This window comes from Mercenaria mercenaria, chromosome 5, assembly GCF_021730395.1.
Source record: "Mercenaria mercenaria strain notata chromosome 5, MADL_Memer_1, whole genome shotgun sequence".
Taxonomy (NCBI): Eukaryota; Metazoa; Mollusca; class Bivalvia; order Venerida; family Veneridae; genus Mercenaria; species Mercenaria mercenaria.
The window spans coordinates 75,179,791-75,198,669 of NC_069365.1; the positions used below are offsets into that span (position 1 = coordinate 75,179,791).

Below are 18,879 nucleotides of genomic sequence, written 5' to 3' on the forward strand. Positions count from 1 at the left end.
TCGCTCAGTTACTCAACATTCGTGCATTCATGTACTCACTCAACACACGTACATGTATTATGTAATTACTCGGTCACTTACTTAACATCTGTTCACTCCTGTACCCACTCGGTCACTTACTCAACATCCGTACGTTCATGTACTCAATCGGTCAGTTACTCAACTTCGTGCATTTATGTACTCACTCAACATCCGTACATGTATTCATGTACTCACTTGATCAGTTAATTCATGTACTCACTCAACAGCAGTACATATATTATGTACTCAATCAGTTACTCAACAATCATACATTCCTGTACTCTCTCAATTTACTCACTTGATTTGCAACTCTCAGCTTTTGGCTAGTTTCATCTTGAACAGAGATTTTATTCATCTGCGTTATATAAAAACACATTTGAATATGTATATTATCTCTTGTAGTTCTAGTTAGAACGGTCATTTACAATTGTTTTATGCTGTGTGTAAATCCATATTTTTGTAAATGAATGAGACGTAAATAAACAATCAATCTGACTAAAGTACTTGATCTTCTAAACGAAGATCTGAGAACGACCTATTTACATTCGTCTTCTGTATATTTTGGATTTCCATTATTGCTATTTTTATGTTATCCAATCGGACGACTTGTTCGATTGTCAAAGGATAAGAAAAATATGCGGTTATTCCAGGACTCGAACCCGGGACCCCTCGCTTACAAAGCAAGTGGCCTACCGACTGAGCTAACCGGCTATCTGATACATTACGACATAAGAATTGTAAATATCAAAAGTCAATGCTACATGTAGATTTGCAAGATGTTGTAAGCTAGGCTCTGATTGGCTAGCGAAAGAGCCGTCAGAACGAGGCAATGAATAGGTCGTTTTCAGATCCTATGCGTAGCGTAATAGGATATGTACTTTAGTCAGATTGATAAACAATAAAACCTAAAACCGTATGCTAGATTTTGTATTGAAATTACCCCTTTCAATATTATATGTAAACTGTGAAATGTGACTAATAATAATTTTGCATTTTCGGCGAATATGGCTATTTATTAATGTACAAAATAAGAACTTTAAATTTTAATATAGCTGACAACACAACGAGGTGTGACGAGGTGTGTTGACTTTCTAGGTCAGGCTTACCAAAACAAAAAGTAAGACTCTTTTGTATGAACATTGTATAAAATCCAAAATATGTGTTTACAATATTATTGTAAAAAGTTTATATTAGTATTATTCAAATGGAATTTTTGCCCTTTTTGTTCTATTAAATATAGTTTTTCCATTTTAGTTTCAACTTTAGTAACATGTTTATTGTTGACACAAAATCAGTCAGAAACAGCCCGCCCGTCTAGCTCACTAGGGAATGCACAGATTAGTTTTAAACATATTTTTATTCCGAAAAGCATGAAATATTTACAATACATTTTACGAATTGGACAGAAAGCTATAGAATGCACAGATTTACGTCGATCGCCGACTGAAGCAAGTCTTTTCTGCGATAAGATAAAAGATATTGCCATTTCATCAACAACTGTGTTTTGAACATCACACCCACATATTTATAGGTCATTGGTGACTTTCCAGTTTTTCATGGTTGAGAAAGACCCTTTGTGCATAATTTCAGACACAGAGGTAGAACTGCTGACCTTCCACAAGCCCACAAGATTCTTCCTAAAATTCTGCATCCAAAATAGAATATCAAGACCATAGCAGTGATGTTATTACAGTTTCACTTCTGCAAGTCCAAGAACAATCTTAATATCTTTTTTTTCACACTGATGTATTTGACTCCTTTTGGAATCTTTTTAAAGTAGTAAATCACTGATATGATAAAATGTTTCGGTAACAGTGGTTGTTGGAATGGGAAATGCTCACTTTTGCATAAAAATGCATGCTTATCTTTCACAACTTAGAAGAAAATGCATGTTTTAACATGATGCAATGTATGTCGTGAACAGTCAAGCGTTATGACATCTGGAGTTCAAGGGATTTATATGCATTACAATGTAACTGTATATAGCTTCATCGTTGATAATGATTACCTATAAATATATTAAGATAAGTATAGTGCCCAGTGTGATGCTCCTATACAACTTCCTTTCAGGCCATCCAGTCCTGACATGTCTGGAAAGTGGGGGGGGGGGGGGGGGGGGGAAGGGGGGTGAACTAAGATGTTTCTTCCATTAAAGTTGGAAAATAGCAAAAGGACCTTAATTATATAACTGTGTACATGTATTCCACAGGCCCATAACCTACTTGTCGGACTTTTTTTAAAGTTAACCTTTATCATGCTGGACACAATTGATCCTGCCTTTTCGGCCAGTGTATATCTTGATCAACCTGCACATCCGTGCAGTCTTATCAAGATCTGCTCTGTTCGCCATTCAGTCAGTATCTTTTTGGTAAGCACCCTTTTTAACCTTTACTATCCAAATTGAAAGATGGACAGAAATTTAGCAAGGAAAGGGTTTAAAACGTTAAAACATAATTCTGTTGTACATCATTTCCTAAACATAAGATACAAACGTTTTCAGCTATTAACATAAATACCTAGCTTATACGATGTATGATGTGAGCGTACTTTTTCCAATTAACCATCTTCTTGTATCGAAATGCCTGCATAAACGTTCTGACAGACTATGTATTCTCTACGGTTCAGATAAAAAGACTGATGTTATATATAAAAATCGTCTTTGATGAACTGGAAGTAACATTACTAGATAAACATTTGTTTCAAATGCCATCTCAGACAGTCGGCATGTCACTCAATATATTCTGTTACGTACAATATCATTGACTCACCTTCAGGCAGTGCAAAAATACGCTCGAATTAAATATAATCCTAAGTATGAAATAGTGCTATAAATAACGCATACTTCGGTCCAGATGAAACTTTATTATATCAGACCATTGCCATATGTTACTACCTTTGAAAATAACTTGAAAAGTAATGAGTGAAAGGCAAATATCTTGTAATGAAAAAAAAAAGTGTTATGTTACTTTCATTTAACATTAAAATTATCTGTTTACACACACACAAAAATAAACAAATGTTATTCAAGTCCGTTTTAAATTACATCTATTTTGCATCAGTTTGATAGGGCATCATGCAAACTTTATAGCAATATTTTTTTTTGATTGATGAAGTATCTTGCAGTGAATAATGTCCTCAAATCTATTAGTACTAAGTGAATTTCGTAACAGTTGAATTTGATCCTTGATACAGGTGAGCTTTGAATTGTAATTGTGCGGTTTGATTATATCGGCAACAATGATTTACGATGCTAAAAATCACGCATTTGTATCAACTCTGAGATGAATTACAATAATTTATGAACTTTTTTAAATACAAAAAGGGAGTAGTCGCTTATGGCTTTTTTAAAGCTTTTAAAAAGCATCATAAAATTACCCTTAAATTGACTAACATGTTGGAATGAACATCATTGTATTTTGTTTGTTTTTGTAGATAACCTTAACCTGTATTTTCTAAACAAGACTATTAACCATCTCTTAAAATAGATAAAGAGATCAAAGAATGTAACAAATAAAGTTGAAAAGCAATCTATATTATGTGTCTTTCTTTCCTTGCAATAATGCAGTCGATAAGGAGCCGCCGACTCTCTTTTAGTGTACCAAGTCTGTGCCAGAGAACGTGCGGAGTGCTGCTCATTTCATCAACTCTCATTAACATAGCTAATCCCGGTCTGCTACAATTTTTCAGAGCTATGATCTTATGCTCCCAGACTATCTTCTTATAGTTTTTAGTGGTCAAGATTCCTACTAAATACTGGATATTGAAAACATTATTTTTTCTGTTGGTGCCGTAGGCTCTTTTCAAAACCTGCATGATCATACTCACTTAAACCCAATCTGCTATTACTTTTCAGGGCTATGTTTTATGCTTCTAAACTATCTTCTTAATAAAAGTTTTACTTGTCCTGATTTCCACTAAATACTAGTAATGGATGTTGAAAACGTAAGTTTCTCTTATGGTGTCATAGACATACTTTTAATTGGAAAACAACTGCCAGGACAAGTCAACTTTCTAAAGAGAGTATTCTCGTATTGAAAGAAATTTACATTGTGGTTCAAAAGAAATCCGATTTATATGGATTTATTCCAAGTTTGTTTCTCCAAAAACTCATAACGGTAAACACAGGCAATATAATTCCCTTGGCTATCCAATCGATACTTAAACAGATGCGGTGGTACGTCACGAAAATTGTAACATTTCAAATGACTGCTTCAAATCAATGAATTTCACCGATTTCACCTCCAATGGTACAATTTCAAGACGCAAACATTCACATATAATTGAACATCGAAAACATACCAGTGACAGTAATCTATAAATATGTTTTAGACTATATATTATCATAGCAAGCACATCATAATCTGTATGTATTTAAGACAAATGTTTTATATAGTATGAAACAGGAAGTATACAAAAATGCTGTTCTAAAAGTACATTTTGTAACATGTTAGTCAGAAATTTTGTTAGTTAATGAGACAACCTGCAAAGTTTATTGGTTTGTAAGAATATTAGGATATTGAATAGAATACAATTAATAGCGGTTAAAGATTTAGTTGATACCTTTAAGAAATGCACAATCGATTAAAATATCTTTATACAGGATAACATGTTGCTAGTAAATTTACTGAATTGAAATTAAAGTGTGCTAAAAAGGCCGAAGCTATTATCGAAGTGCATCAAATGAAAGGCCATTCAATGCATAACATCTATATAAATGTATAAAACAATCATTTTATTACTTAGAATACAGTATTTTGGCACTTAGAGTGCTTTATTTACAACGAATGTCATTTCAATTGGTGAGATGCAATGAAATTAGACTTAATACTGTAATCATATTTGTTTCCTTACACAACGCCCGAATTACACTGTATGCAATGATTGTATTGTTGATCTTAATTTTGTCATAACTGAAATTGTCATTGATACATTAAATGACCTTTGATAGATTTTGTATTGAATTTATCCCTTTGACACAATATTTCAAGCTTTTCAACAAATAAACGATGAGTATGTAGTTGTAAAGAAATGAAAACAAAAATCAAATTAAGTATACTTACATTGTTATGTTTGAGGACGTCCCTTCCACACAACATGCTCTCAATGCAAAACAAGTCAATAATATAAGCTTTACCATTATGTCCATATTCAGAAAATAATATTTGGTGATCTGATATATTGTTAACGATTAAAATTGTAAGATTTGTTGAAATGTATAGCGTAAATAACACTGTGTTCTGTTTATGTGCACTTCTCAAACATCGCGATCAAATATTTTAATGTAGTTCCGCATTACATAACTTCCGACAGTCAAAATATTTTCAACTTAACTTTCGATAGACTAGTAATAATGCACTGCACTGACTTCGGACAAGAAGAAATATAATCCATTTAATAATTTAATCCTAATACGCCAAACAGCGTTAATACTATTATGTATTTCAGCCCTATTGGTTCCGTACCCTCATATCTATATCTATAATATCTTCAAAGATATTCCACCTATGCAATATTTATTTAAGACGGGAAAAAGTCCGTAAAGAGGTACCATATTATTATATCATGTTTATCCACGTTAGATTATCAAAACTCAACTTATCAACAAACGATTTTTTTTAAATCAGTACCAGATTTACAGCTTTTGTATCAATTTAATAGGGCATCATGCAATCGTTATTGATCAAAGAGACGTCTTGGAGTGAAAACATTATATTGAATAAACTCTATTTAGTGTATTTTCACTAATGTACAATCTGTTCCTTATTATATGTGGACTGTGAAATGTGACTTTAAATTGCTTGAATCGCACTTGAAAACCCAGTTAATAGCAATGATTAACGTTTTACACGGAAATCAAATTGAAAGGATTTATCTTCTGATCAATATAATTATTATGCGTTTTGACTTCTGATATGAATGAGGCTTCGCGCTCTAAAAGGTATACTAGACTCAATTTTCATCTTTGAAAATATGAACTATTAATTCATAAAGTTGAAGTAAACAGATAATTGATAAATGTTTACATGTAATTAACAGGTTTCTGAAACAGGGTTATATATATGTACTTTAAACCGGAATCGCCTGTCCTGTCGTCCATCCCACAAGGCCGTCGCCTCGGAAACCCCGGTCAGGTGGCTCCTGGAAGGGAACCGGTACCCCACTGCTCAGACTGTCTCGGGCTTGCAAGACATATATACATCCGTGGAGTCTGATCATGATTTGCACTGTTTGCTGATCAGTCAGTATCTTTTGGGTAAGCACCCCTTTTAACAGTTAATAGTATTCTGTCCAAATTGAAAGATGGACAATTTCATTATAGAAATTTAGCAAGGTAAGTGTTAAGAACCGTTAAAACATAATTATACTGTATATTCCTTTTCTTAAAATGAGATACAAACGTTTTACGCTCTTATTATAAATACCTTCGTTCTTCCGTTAAACATCTTTAAATGCATGCAAAAAAACGTTCTAACAGGCTCAGTATTCTCTATGGTTCAAATAAAATGACTGATGTTATAAACATAAAACTCATATCCCCTCTCAGAAGTCGGCGAGTCACTCATTATATTCTGTACGGTACACTATCATCGACTCACCTTCCGGCATTGCAAAAATACGATGCAGTTAAAGATAGGATAGTAGCGTTATAAATATCGGATGAAACTGTATTACATCAGTCCACATGCAACTTCCTTTGAAAATTACTTGAAAATTAATGAGTGAAACAGAAATATCTCGTAATAAAGAAATGTGTTATATTATATTCATTTAACATTATATTTAATTGGCCCCATTAGTTTCTGGGACGATCTGTGTAATACTATGAAAAGAATTGGAACCACTGCCTTACCCTTGCATGATCGTAAGAGGCGACTAATAGGGTCTTAACACTTGGTTTTGCAGTAACTCTGTGATTCCAGCAGGTATGCAAATTTTGATTCCATACCTCATGTTTTTATTTCGATGCAAATGAGATGTGGAACCAAAATTTGTAGTCCTGTTTGGCGCCATATAACCTATACTGCGCCGTCAAACCCAAATAAATATATTTAACTGATTACAAGCAAAAAATAAACAAATGGTATTCAAGTCCGTTTTAAATTACATTTGTGTTGCGTCAATTTAATGGGGCATCATGAAAACTGTATAGCAATATTTTTTTTTGATTGATGAAATATCATTCAGTGAATGATGTACTTTAGATACCTGTGAATTTCGTAACAGTTATATTTGGTCATTGTTACAGGTGAATTGTAAATTGTGTGGTTTGATTATATCGGCAGCAAAGATTTACGATGCTAAAAACACGCATTTGTATCAATGTTGATTTTGTTTCTCTAAAGTGAATTACAATAATTTATGAAGTTTTAAATATAGAAAGGAAGCAGTCGCTTATGTCTACTTTAACGTTATTTGAAAGCATCATAAAAATTACCCTTACATTGACTAACATGTTGGAATGAACATCATTCTATTTTGTTTGTTTTTGTACATAACATTAACTTGTATTTCCTTAACAAGAGGTATGTTCTGTCTTTAGAAATAAAATTCCACTCCTTCACCGTCCCTCAAAGTAGATAAAGAGATCAAATAATGTAACAAATAAACTATAAAAAACAATCTATATTTTGCGTCTTTATTCCATTGTAAAATGCAATCGATAACGAGCCGACTCTGTTTTAGTGTACCAAGTCGGTGCTAGTTAGCATGCGGAGTGCTGCTCATTTCATCACCTCTCATTAACATAGTTCAACTCGGTCTGTTACAATTGTTCAGGGCTATGCTCTTATGCTTTCAAACTATCGTCCTATAGTTTTAAATGGTCCAGATTTCCACTAAATACTGGATTTTGAAAACATTAGTTTTACTGTTGGTGTCGTATGCATACTTTTAAGGATAACATGGTGTAATAGCCTCAATTTCACCAAAAGCGTACAAACAACTTGATAATTTAAGCTTTAAAAATGTCAAAGGATAGAAATAAGGTGCATATTGACAAGTTATATAGGGACAGAAGTTCTTAAAAACTTCCTTTAGATTACCTCCCTGATAATTTTGGTTTTTCATGAGTTATCTCCCCTGAAAACTAGAAAAAAATGATTTTCTCCTTTTCCCTACGGGGAATTTTAGATTTCTTTTTGATATTTGTATCAGAATCATATAATGCAGCTTTCTACCGCAAAATTTTCTTGAAACTCAAGTTCAGATTCTCATAATCAAAGAAATTATATATTTCCCATAGGCATCAATGATAACTTCAATACCAATTATCTCCCCCAAAAATGACAAAATTTGAAAAATCTCTCGGTGAAAAGTTTTTAATATTGAATGTCTTTAAAGTGACCAAATTTCATTTAAATATTACCATCCAGTTACAAGATATGAAATGTGGCTATTACACCATGTTATCCTTAATAGGGATACAACTGTTAGGTCAAGTCGCTTATCTTAACAGTGTATTCTCGTATTAATTCAAAAGAAATTCGATTTCGAAGTTTATTTCGTCTCCAAAAATTTATAAAGGTAAGGTAAGCACTAACTTTGAACAAGTAAAAATATCATCCATTTATAATTTAATCATAAAACCATTAAACTTACAAATGCAAAATGCTCTTATTGCTACAATATATTTCAGCACTGCTAATTTCGTACCCAAAGGATTATATCTACAATACCGGTATCTACAGAGATACACCACGTATGAAAAAAGATATGTAAACCGGAAAAATAGTCTTTCCTTGCTTGTACAGTTCTGTTTTTTTTTCACACTGATGTAATTGACTCCTTTTGGAATCCTTTTAAAGAAATAAATCACTGATATGATAAAATGTTTCGCTAACAGTGGTTATTGGAATTGGAAATGCTCTACTTTTGCATACAAATGCAGGCTTATCTGTCACAACTTAGAAGAAAATGCATGTTTTAACATGATGCAATGTATGTCGTGAACAGTCAAGCGTTATGACATCTGGAGTTCAAGAGATTTAGTATGCATTACAATGTAACTGTATATAGCAACATCTTTGATAATGATTACCTATAAATATATTAAGATAAGTATAGTGCCCAGTGTCATGCTCCTATACAACTTCCTTTCAGGCCATCCAATCCTGACATGATGTCTGGAGGGGGGAACTAAGATGTTTCTTCCATTAAAGTTGGAAAATAGCAAAAGGACCTTAATTATATAACTGTGTACATGTATTCCACAGGCCCATAACCTACTTGTCGGACTTAAAAAAAAGTTAACCTTTATCATGCTGGACACAAATGATCCTGCCTTTTCGGCCAGTGTAGCTCTTGATCAGCCTGTCCATCCGTGCAGTCTAATCAAGATCTGCACTGTTCGCCATTCAGTCAGTATCTTTTTGGTAAGCACCCTTTTTAACAGTTAATAGTATTATCCAAATTGAAAGATGGACAGAACTTTAGCAAGGAAACGTTAAAAAATAATTCTGTTGTACATTATTTTCTAAACATAAGATACAAACGTTTTCAGCTATTAACATAAATACCTAGCTTATACGATGTATGATGTGAGCGTACTTTTTCTAGTTAACCATCTTCTTGTATCGAAATGCATAAACGTTCTGACAGACTATGCATTCTCTACGGTTCAGATAAAAAGACTGATGTTATATACAAAAATCGTCTTTGATGAACTGGAAGTAACTTTACTACATAAACATTCGTTTCAAATGCCATCTCAGACAGTCGGCAAGTCACTCAATATATTCTGTAACGTACAATATCATTGACTGACCTTCAGGCAGTGCAAAAACACGCTAGAATTAAATATAATCCTAAGTATGAAATAGTGATATAAATATCGCATATTTCGGTCCAGATGAAACATTATTATATGACCATGGCCATATGTTACTACCTTTGAAAATAACTTGAAAAGTAATGAGTGAAAGGCAAATATCTTGTAATGAAAAAAATGTGTTATGTTACTTTTTTTAACATTAAAATTATCTGTTTACACAAAAAAAAAACAAAATGTTATTAAAGTCCGTTTTAAATTACATCTATTTTGCATCAGTTTGGTTGGGCCTCATGCAAACTTTATAGCAATATTTTTTTGATTGATGAGGTATCTTGCAGTGAATAATGTCTTCAAATCTATTAGTACCAAGTGAATTTCGTAACAGTTGAATTTGATCCTTGTTACAGGTGAGCTTTGAATTGTGCGGTTTGATTATATCGGCAACAATGATATACGATGCTAAAAATCACGCATTTGTATCAACTCTAAAATGAATTCCAATAATTCATGAACTTTTTTAAAAGCAAAAAGGGAGAAGTCGCTTATGGCTTTTTCTAAAGCCTTTTGAAAGCATCATAAAATTACCCTTAAATTGACTAACATGTTGGAATGAACATCATTGTATTTTGTTTGTTTTTGTACATAACATTAACCAGTATTTTCTAAACAAGACTTAACAAGAGGTATGTTCTGTCTTTCGAGTTTCCACTCATTAACCATCTCTTAAAATAGATAAAGAGATCAAAGAATGTAACAAATAAAGTTGAAAAGCAATCTATATTATGTGTCTTTCTTTCATTGCAACAATGCAGTCGATAAGGTGCCGCCGACTCTATTTTAGTGTACCAAGTCGGTGCCAGAGAACGTGCGGAATGCTGCTCATTTCATCAACTCTAATTAACATAGCTAATCCCGGTCTGCTACAATTTTTCAGGGCTATGATCTTATGCTTCCAGACTATCTTCTTATAGTTTTTAGTGGTCAAGATTCCTACTAAATACTGGATATTGAAAAGATTATTTTTATCTGTTGGTGCCGTAGGCTCTTTTCAAAACCTGCATGATCATACTCACTTAAACCCAATCTGCCATTACTTTTCAGGGCTATGTTTTATGCTCCCAAACTATCTTTTTAATAAGAGTTTTACTTGTCCAGATTTCCACTAAATACTAGTAATGGATGTTGAAAACGTAAGTTTCTCTTATTGTGTCGTAGACATACTTTTAATCGGGAAACAACTGCCAGGACAAGCCGCCTTTCTAAAGAGAGTATTCTCGTATTGAAAGAAATTTACATTGTGGTTCAAAAGAAATCCGATTTATATGGATTTATTCCAAGTTTGTTTCTCCAAAAACTCATAACGGTAAACACAGGCAATATAATTCTCTTGGCCTTCCAATCGATGCTTAAACAGATGCATTGATACGTCACAAAAATTGTAACATTTCAAATGACTCTGCTTCACATCAATGAATTTCACCTATTTCACCTCTGATGGTACAATTTCAAGACGCAAACATTCACAAATAATTGAACATCGAAAACATACCAGTGATAGTAATCTATAAATATGTTTTAGATTATATATTATCATAGCAAGCACATCATAATCTGTGTGTATTTAAGACAAATGTTTTATATAGTATGAAACAGGAAGTATACCAAAATGCTGTTCTAAAAGTAACATGTTAGTCAGCAATTTTGCTAGTTAATGAGACAACCTGCTAAGTTTATTGATTAGTAAGATTACTGGGATATTGTATAGAATATAGTTAATAACAAATGAGCCGCGCCATGAGAAAACCAACATAGTGGGTTTGCGACCAGCATGGATCCAGACTAGCCTGCGCTTTCGCGCAGTCTGGTCAGGATCCATGCTGTTCGCTTTTAAAGCCTACTGCAATTAGAGAAACTGTTAGCGGACAGCATGGATCCTGACCAGACTGCGCGGATGCGCAGGCTGGTCTGGATCCATGCTGGTCGCAAAACCACTATGTTGGTTTTCCCATGGCACGGCTCAAATATAGATTTTACCATATGAAAGTGCATAGACAATCGATAAAAATATATTTATTTGAGACAAAATGTTGCTAGCTAATATACTGAATTGAAACACACGTGTGTTGAAAAGGCCGAAGTTATTAATAAACTTGCATCAAAGCAGACGCCTTTCAATGCATAAAATCTATAGAAATTTATAAAACAATCATTTAACAACTCAGAATACAATATTTTGGCATTTAGAGAGCTTTATTTACAATGAACCTTATTTCAATTGATGAGGTGCAATGAAAATAGAGCTAATTTTGTAATTATATATTTGTTTCCTTACATAACGCTCGAATTACTCTGTATGCAAGTATTGTATTGTTGATCTTAATTTTATCATGATTGTTATTTTCATTGATAAATTATAGACTTTGTATTGAATTTACCCCTTTGACACAATATTTCAAGTTTTTCAACAAATATTGCGATGAGTATGTAGTTGTAAAGAAATGAAAACAAAAATCAAAAGAAGTTTACTTACATTGTAATGTTTGAAGATGTCCCTTCCACACAACATGCTCTCAATGCAAAACAAGTCAATAATATAAGCTTGACCACTATGTCCATATTCAGAAAATATTTTGGTGATCTGATATATTGTTAACGATCAAAATTGTAAGATTTGTTGAAATGTACAGCATAAATAACACTGTGTTCTGTTTATGTACACTTATCAAATATCGCGATCAAATATTTTAACGTAGTATCGCATTACATAACTCAAAATGTTCTCAACTTAACTTCCGATAGTTTACAGCTCTTTTGCATCACTTTAATAGCGCATCATGCAGACTTTATTGATCAACGAGACGTCTTACAGTGAAAACATTATATGGAATAGAATCTGTTTAGTGTATTTTTACTAAAGTTGAATTTGTTCCTTATTATATGTGAACTGTGAAATGTGACTTCAAATTGCTTAAATCGCACTTGAAAACCCGGTTAGGAGCAATGATTAACGTTTTACACGGAAGTCAAATTGAAAAGATTTATCTTCTGATCAATATATGTGTTTTTTGCTTCCAATATGAATTAGACTTCGCGTTCTTTAAGGTGTACTAGACCTAATTTTCATCTTTTAAAATATAAACAATTACCACATATAGTTGATGTGAAATAAAACTAAAAAGAAGTTTATGTGTTAATATACATATATAGCTAAATACAGTATATAGATGCTATTTGTTTGTTGTAGTATAAGATTGAAATATCTTTCAGGAGTGAACACCACATGCAATATTTCAAGAATGGCATAGCCAACAGTGAAAATGCAATATACGGTGTTCATGAGTGAAAGATGTTATGATGCTACATGTAAAACAAACAAAGTTTCATTTTATTTCATATGTTGTGTAAATTTATCTATTTTATAGTTTCTTACTTGTGAAAATATATTTGATATTTTTACTCTGAAAATAAATGAGGTACATTGATTGAAAGTAAGCATCTTGCGATATAGCCAGTATTAATTATCACCTGAGCGTTCTTTCTCCGGCTAACCATCTTTTTATATCGCACGTCTTTTTCTAGAAATGATTGAAATGTTCAAAACTGCAAAACGTTCTGACAGACTGTGTATGCTCTACGGTTCAGAGAAAATGACTGGTAATATATACGTAAAAAAAGTCTTTGATGAACTGAAATTAACATTAAATGATAAACATTCATTTCACATCCCCTCTCAGGGCAATTGGCAAGTCACTCATCAGCATATTCTGTACCGTACAATATCACACCTTTCGACAGTGTAAAAATAGCCCCATTTAAACGTAAGCCTAAATATGAAATAATGTTATCAATATCGCATATTTCGGTCTGGATGAAACTGTATTACATCAAACCATATGTTTCTACCTTTGAAAAAAAATAAGTGGAAGGCAATTAAATATCCCGTAATGAAGAAAAGTGTATTATATTATTTTCATTTAATAGTATATTTAACTATTTACAAGCAAAAACTAAACAAATGTAATTCAAGTCAGTTTTACATTACATCTATTTTGCATCAATTTAATAGGGCGTCATGCAAACTTTATAACAATATTTTTTTGATTGATGATATTTCTTGCGGTGAATTGTGTCTGTTATTACTATCTAACTAGATCTATACTAAGTGTATTTCGCAACAGTACTTACAGGTGAGCAGTGAATTGTGTGCTTGATCTATATCGTTTATATTGATTATATCGGCAATAATGATTTGCGATGTTAGCAGATTTTCCTGATAAATATTTAAATTTCTTTTTTCAAATAATTCATCTGTGCCTTTTTAGCCTAATACAAAAGGGAAGCAGTCGCTTACGTCTTATTTTAGAGTAGAATGCCCCACCTACTATTTTTCAACAGACGGTTATGAAATTTTCACAAATTTAACGATATTTCCGACAGACTGGTATTTTTTCAATCCATTTTCCTGCTGTATATCTTCAAACATGACCACTAACGTTGTTTTTCAGCAGAGCACAAAATGACGTACTTGACATTTTTTAAGCAGCGTTTTTATATACAACAAAAAAGCACAAAAAAAAACAACAACAACAAAAAAATAAACAAATAAACAAACAAACAAACAAACGGCAAATATTCTTTATCTTCAAGTCTGTGTAAAAATTATCTCTCCTTTGTCAATTTTATTTCGACGTCATATCGGAGGCAAACGATTTATGAAGGCAAAACACGTAAAACTGACGTAACATTTCCCCCGAAATTTCGCGTTAAAACGCCTATATTTAAGAAACAGCCGGACAGTATTTTTTTAAGTATATTTGAACGAGCGTACAAAATTTAAATCAATATCGCTTCCTGAAAGAAAAAATGGGAGAAGGGTCGTCGTCTTTTTACCGTGGCGCTTCCCCTATCCCCTGTGAAAAGGAACGACGCTGTTTTTCTTATTTCGTAGAATTCCATTAATCTAAATTTAGGTTTAGTTTGTATTGTTGGATATAATGAATTAATATCACAATAATCACGGATAAAATGAAAATGTTATTTCATGACATTCTTTAAACAGATGAATGTTTTCGAGAAAATGTTCACTTATACACAAAAATCAAATTGAAAGTATTTATCTCCTGATCAATGGGTTTTTTTTGCGTCTGATATGAGTTAGACTTTTAAAGGTATACTCGACCCTAATTTCATATTGAACATATTAAAAAATATAACATAAGGTTTATGAAAACATGAACTTTAAAGATTCAGTGTAATTAGCAATATTATGCATTATGTTTAGAACAGAACTCAGTTAATACATATATGATAACTAAACACATTATGAATGTGTACCACTTATATAATGCAGGTTTTTTTAAACAAATGACTCTTACAGCATGATATTTAGTCATAAATGAAGCTCTACATACACCATTAAGTCATATATTTTGTAAAGTTAAATACATTTGATGTAGATTTTCTACATTTGATGTACATATATAGAAACAAATATTTTACTGAAAGATAGGCATTTGATATATTTAAAGAAACCATCACATGTTATATTTTAATGAGTATTATTGAATTTTCCGTGCCTTTAGGGTTACAAGATTCATGGAAATGAGTACGTTGGCTGTTAGAAAATAACGTACACTTTTACTGTCAAAAGCCGCCTTTTGTGTATAGTGCCATGTGAGATATATGATTGTAATTCGCAATCTTTGTGTAATTCAGTCATACATATTTTTATTACATTTTTGTTGACATGTCGCTTTTTCTTCTGTGATGATTTGAATTGTACCATTAATGTTCGCACTGATAGTCCACATGTTATCCTGAAAATATGCCAAAGTGCAGCACAATGTCAAGGCGACATACACCGCAATAATGGCGTCATTCGGACGTGGGATGCGGAAATGAACAACGTTTGAACTAAGTGAGTATTGCTGTTGATAACGCACCTAAAATCGTCATCGGCTCGTATAGATAATCAGACATTTGCTTAGTTATATAGAGATTTTGGCAAACACCAACTGAAATAGAAACTAACTAAACAGACGCCAGAACAATGTTCGTTCATCTGTGCCTCGGTCTTCAATAGTACGAACGATTCGGAAATGGCAAAGAATTGCTTAAAGACTGCGAAGGTCAAGAGAGAAAACACACACACATACACAGACACAGAGAATAAAAAAAGAAACAAACCACAACAACAAAGAAAAACGTGATTCGACGTAAACATCAATCTATGACGCTTTGGATAAAAGACCGCTCATATTGCCAATCTTAACTGAGATGCTTGGGATAAATGTTCATACTGTTTTCAGTATTCGAACCAAACAACTTCTTATGACTCAGGTAATATTTATTATAATTGATAAAAGTATTATGCAAATATAAATTAATGTAAACTTAATGAAAGCCTCTCTATGAAGTCACGACGTCGTTAACGTCGTTGAAATATGACTGCCGTGCGCCGGGTTAGTTTAAATGACTGTTTTCGAAGAGACGTTAGTCCTGATTGTATAATCATAGTCATGTCAAGTTTGCAGTGAAGTTAATAGAAAATTGCGATTTATGATGGTGTATTTTTTTTTTTGCTTCATTAAAGTTTATAAAAGCCAAAGACAAAGACAAAGTCTACGTTATTTTTAACAGCCCTTGTATAAATAACTGTTTTTCAAACATGTAAGTTGTAAATAGTCTGATATAAGTAAAGAGGGCAAACCAACCTTATACCCCTATAGACTATACAACTTGATTTTAGACAGTCCCTGAAATAATGGCCGGAGAAGCGCCCATCAAAGTTTGAAAATCGCCAAATGATCTGTGTCTGAAGTTATTGCACAGGCGCATTACATCTTCGTCGTGAATAAAAATACAGATGAAAGTAATCAGCTGTTAACATTAATATCTAGTTTATGCGATGTTACCAGTTTCGATTATCATAAGAGCGCTCTATCTCTGAAAAAAAAACAAACAACATTTTTCTTTTCGCACACTTTTTTAGTTCAAACCTGCTAAAACGTTCTGACAGACTAAGTATGCTCTGCGGTTCAGATAAAACGACTGGTGATATACATAAAAATCGTCAATGACGAACTGAAAATAACATTAATTTCACATCCGCTCTCTGGCAGTCGGCAAGTCACTCAAGATATTACAATATATCATTGTCTGACCTTCCGATAGTGCAAAAATAAGCCCCAGTTAAACATACGCCTAGATATGAAATAGTGTTATAATTTTCACATAGTTCGGCCCAGATGAAACTGTATTACATCAGACCACATGTTACTACCTTTGAAAGGCAACTAGGTAGAAATGTGTATTACATCATTTTCATTAAATTGTATGTTTAACTGCCTAAAAGTAAGACAAACACAAATGTTATTGGAGTCAGTTTGAAAATACGTCTATTTTGCGTCAATTTAATGAGACGTCATGCAAACTTTATAGCAATATTGTTTTTTTGATTGATGAGGTATCTTGCAGTGGATTATGTTATATCGAATAGATTCTATGATTGCTAAGTGAATTTCGCAACAGTTGAATTTGTTCCTAGTTACAGGTGAGCTGTAAGTTTTGTGTTTGATTTATATCAGCAAAAATGATTTACGATGTAAACAGATTCTAAAAATTCACGCATTTGCTTTCCTGATTAATATTTAACTTTTTTTTCTCTAAAATGAATTACAATATAAGTTTTTAGTTTTTTCTTTAAAATCAAGAGGAACCAATCGCGTCTGCCTTATTTTAAGCTTTGAACGTATAATAAAATTACCCTTATTTACTAACATGTTAGAATGAATATCATTGTATTTGTTTTTTGTTTTTTTTTGTAAATAATAACATTTACTTATATTTCCTTAACATCTTACGAAAAAAGCTGTAAACCACCCTCCACCATTCCTAAAAAAAAGAGATAAAATACAATAAATAAACGAAACAAACAAAAAAAATCCCCCCCAAAAGCCCCTATATTTGGCGTCTCACAATCTTTAATTCGATTGCAAAAAGGCAGTCGATGAGGAATCGATTCGTTTTTAGTGTAACAAGTCGGTTCTAGAGACCGTGCAGAGTGCTGCTCTTTTCATCAACTCTCATGAACATACTGCGTTAAACAGAGTCCGATTTTTTTATTGGGGGTTGCGGGGAGGTGGGGGGGGGATGTTCTTATGCCTCCAACTATCATCTTACAAATACTTTGTGGTCCAGTTTTCCACTATTAACTTTATGTCGTAGGCATAGTTTTATCGAACCTTTAATGCGGGAACAACTGTCAGGAAAGGTCGTTTAACAGGGTGTTATCGTATTAAAAGAAATTTATATTTTTGTCCAAAAGAAATCTGAATCTGATTTACATGTTTGTATTCAAAGTTTATTTCGTCTCAAGGTAAACACACAATAGAATTATCGATGTTTAAACAGATGCGATGATTCGCCACAAAATTTGTAACATTTCAAGTGTATCATTTAATGACATTGCTTCACATCAAAGAATTTCACCGACTTCGATTCATATACTCACAATTTCAAAACGCAAACATTCACATACAATTGAACAGCAAAGACATTCCAGTGGAAGTAATCTACAAATACGTTTTAGATTATAAATTATTATAGCAAGTACTAGATAATCTCTATGTATTTAAGACAAATGTTTTAATACAATGAAACAGGAAGTATAGTAGAATGCTGGTCTGAAAGTAACAAGTTAACCAGCTATATTGCAAGTCAATGAGGCAATCTGTTATATTTATTGATTTGTAAGAATGCTGTGATATTGTATAGTATATAGTCGATTACAGATACATGTTCAGTTGCTACCTAAAATAAGAATCCACAGTCAACCGATAAAATGCATCTTGATAAATTAAAAAATGTTGCTAGTAAATTTGCCGATTTCGGTCGTCACCAACTATATTTTGCACATTCTAATATTTACTAGGTGGAGAAATTGGAGATAACATCAAAACACTTAAAACACAACTGTCTCGTCATAGATCGAAGTAATTATAATATATCTATATCTCTAAGTAACTGCATGCATGGCTTGAAGAATGACCCATTCGCCTTTAATCTGTAATGCTAACGCATATTTCATT

General features: G+C 32.6%; 1 protein-coding gene across 3 annotated transcripts in view; it reads right to left on the bottom strand.

The window, feature by feature from the left end:
* The window catches only part of LOC123557650 (glycine receptor subunit alpha-2-like), a 38,531-nt gene extending 25,873 nt beyond the window's left edge, over positions 1-12,658 (bottom strand). Inside the window, exon 1 of one of the 3 annotated variants that reach the window (XM_045349259.2) lies at positions 12,321-12,658. In XM_045349259.2, the coding sequence (XP_045205194.2) occupies positions 12,321-12,406 (86 nt within the window). In that variant the 5' untranslated portion in view covers positions 12,407-12,658. Of the gene's footprint in view, positions 1-5,081; positions 5,346-12,320 lie in introns of those variants that run through there. The other 2 variants (XM_045349258.2, XM_053544010.1) reach the window with 2 other exon arrangements.
* Positions 12,659-18,879: the final 6,221 nt, after the last annotated feature.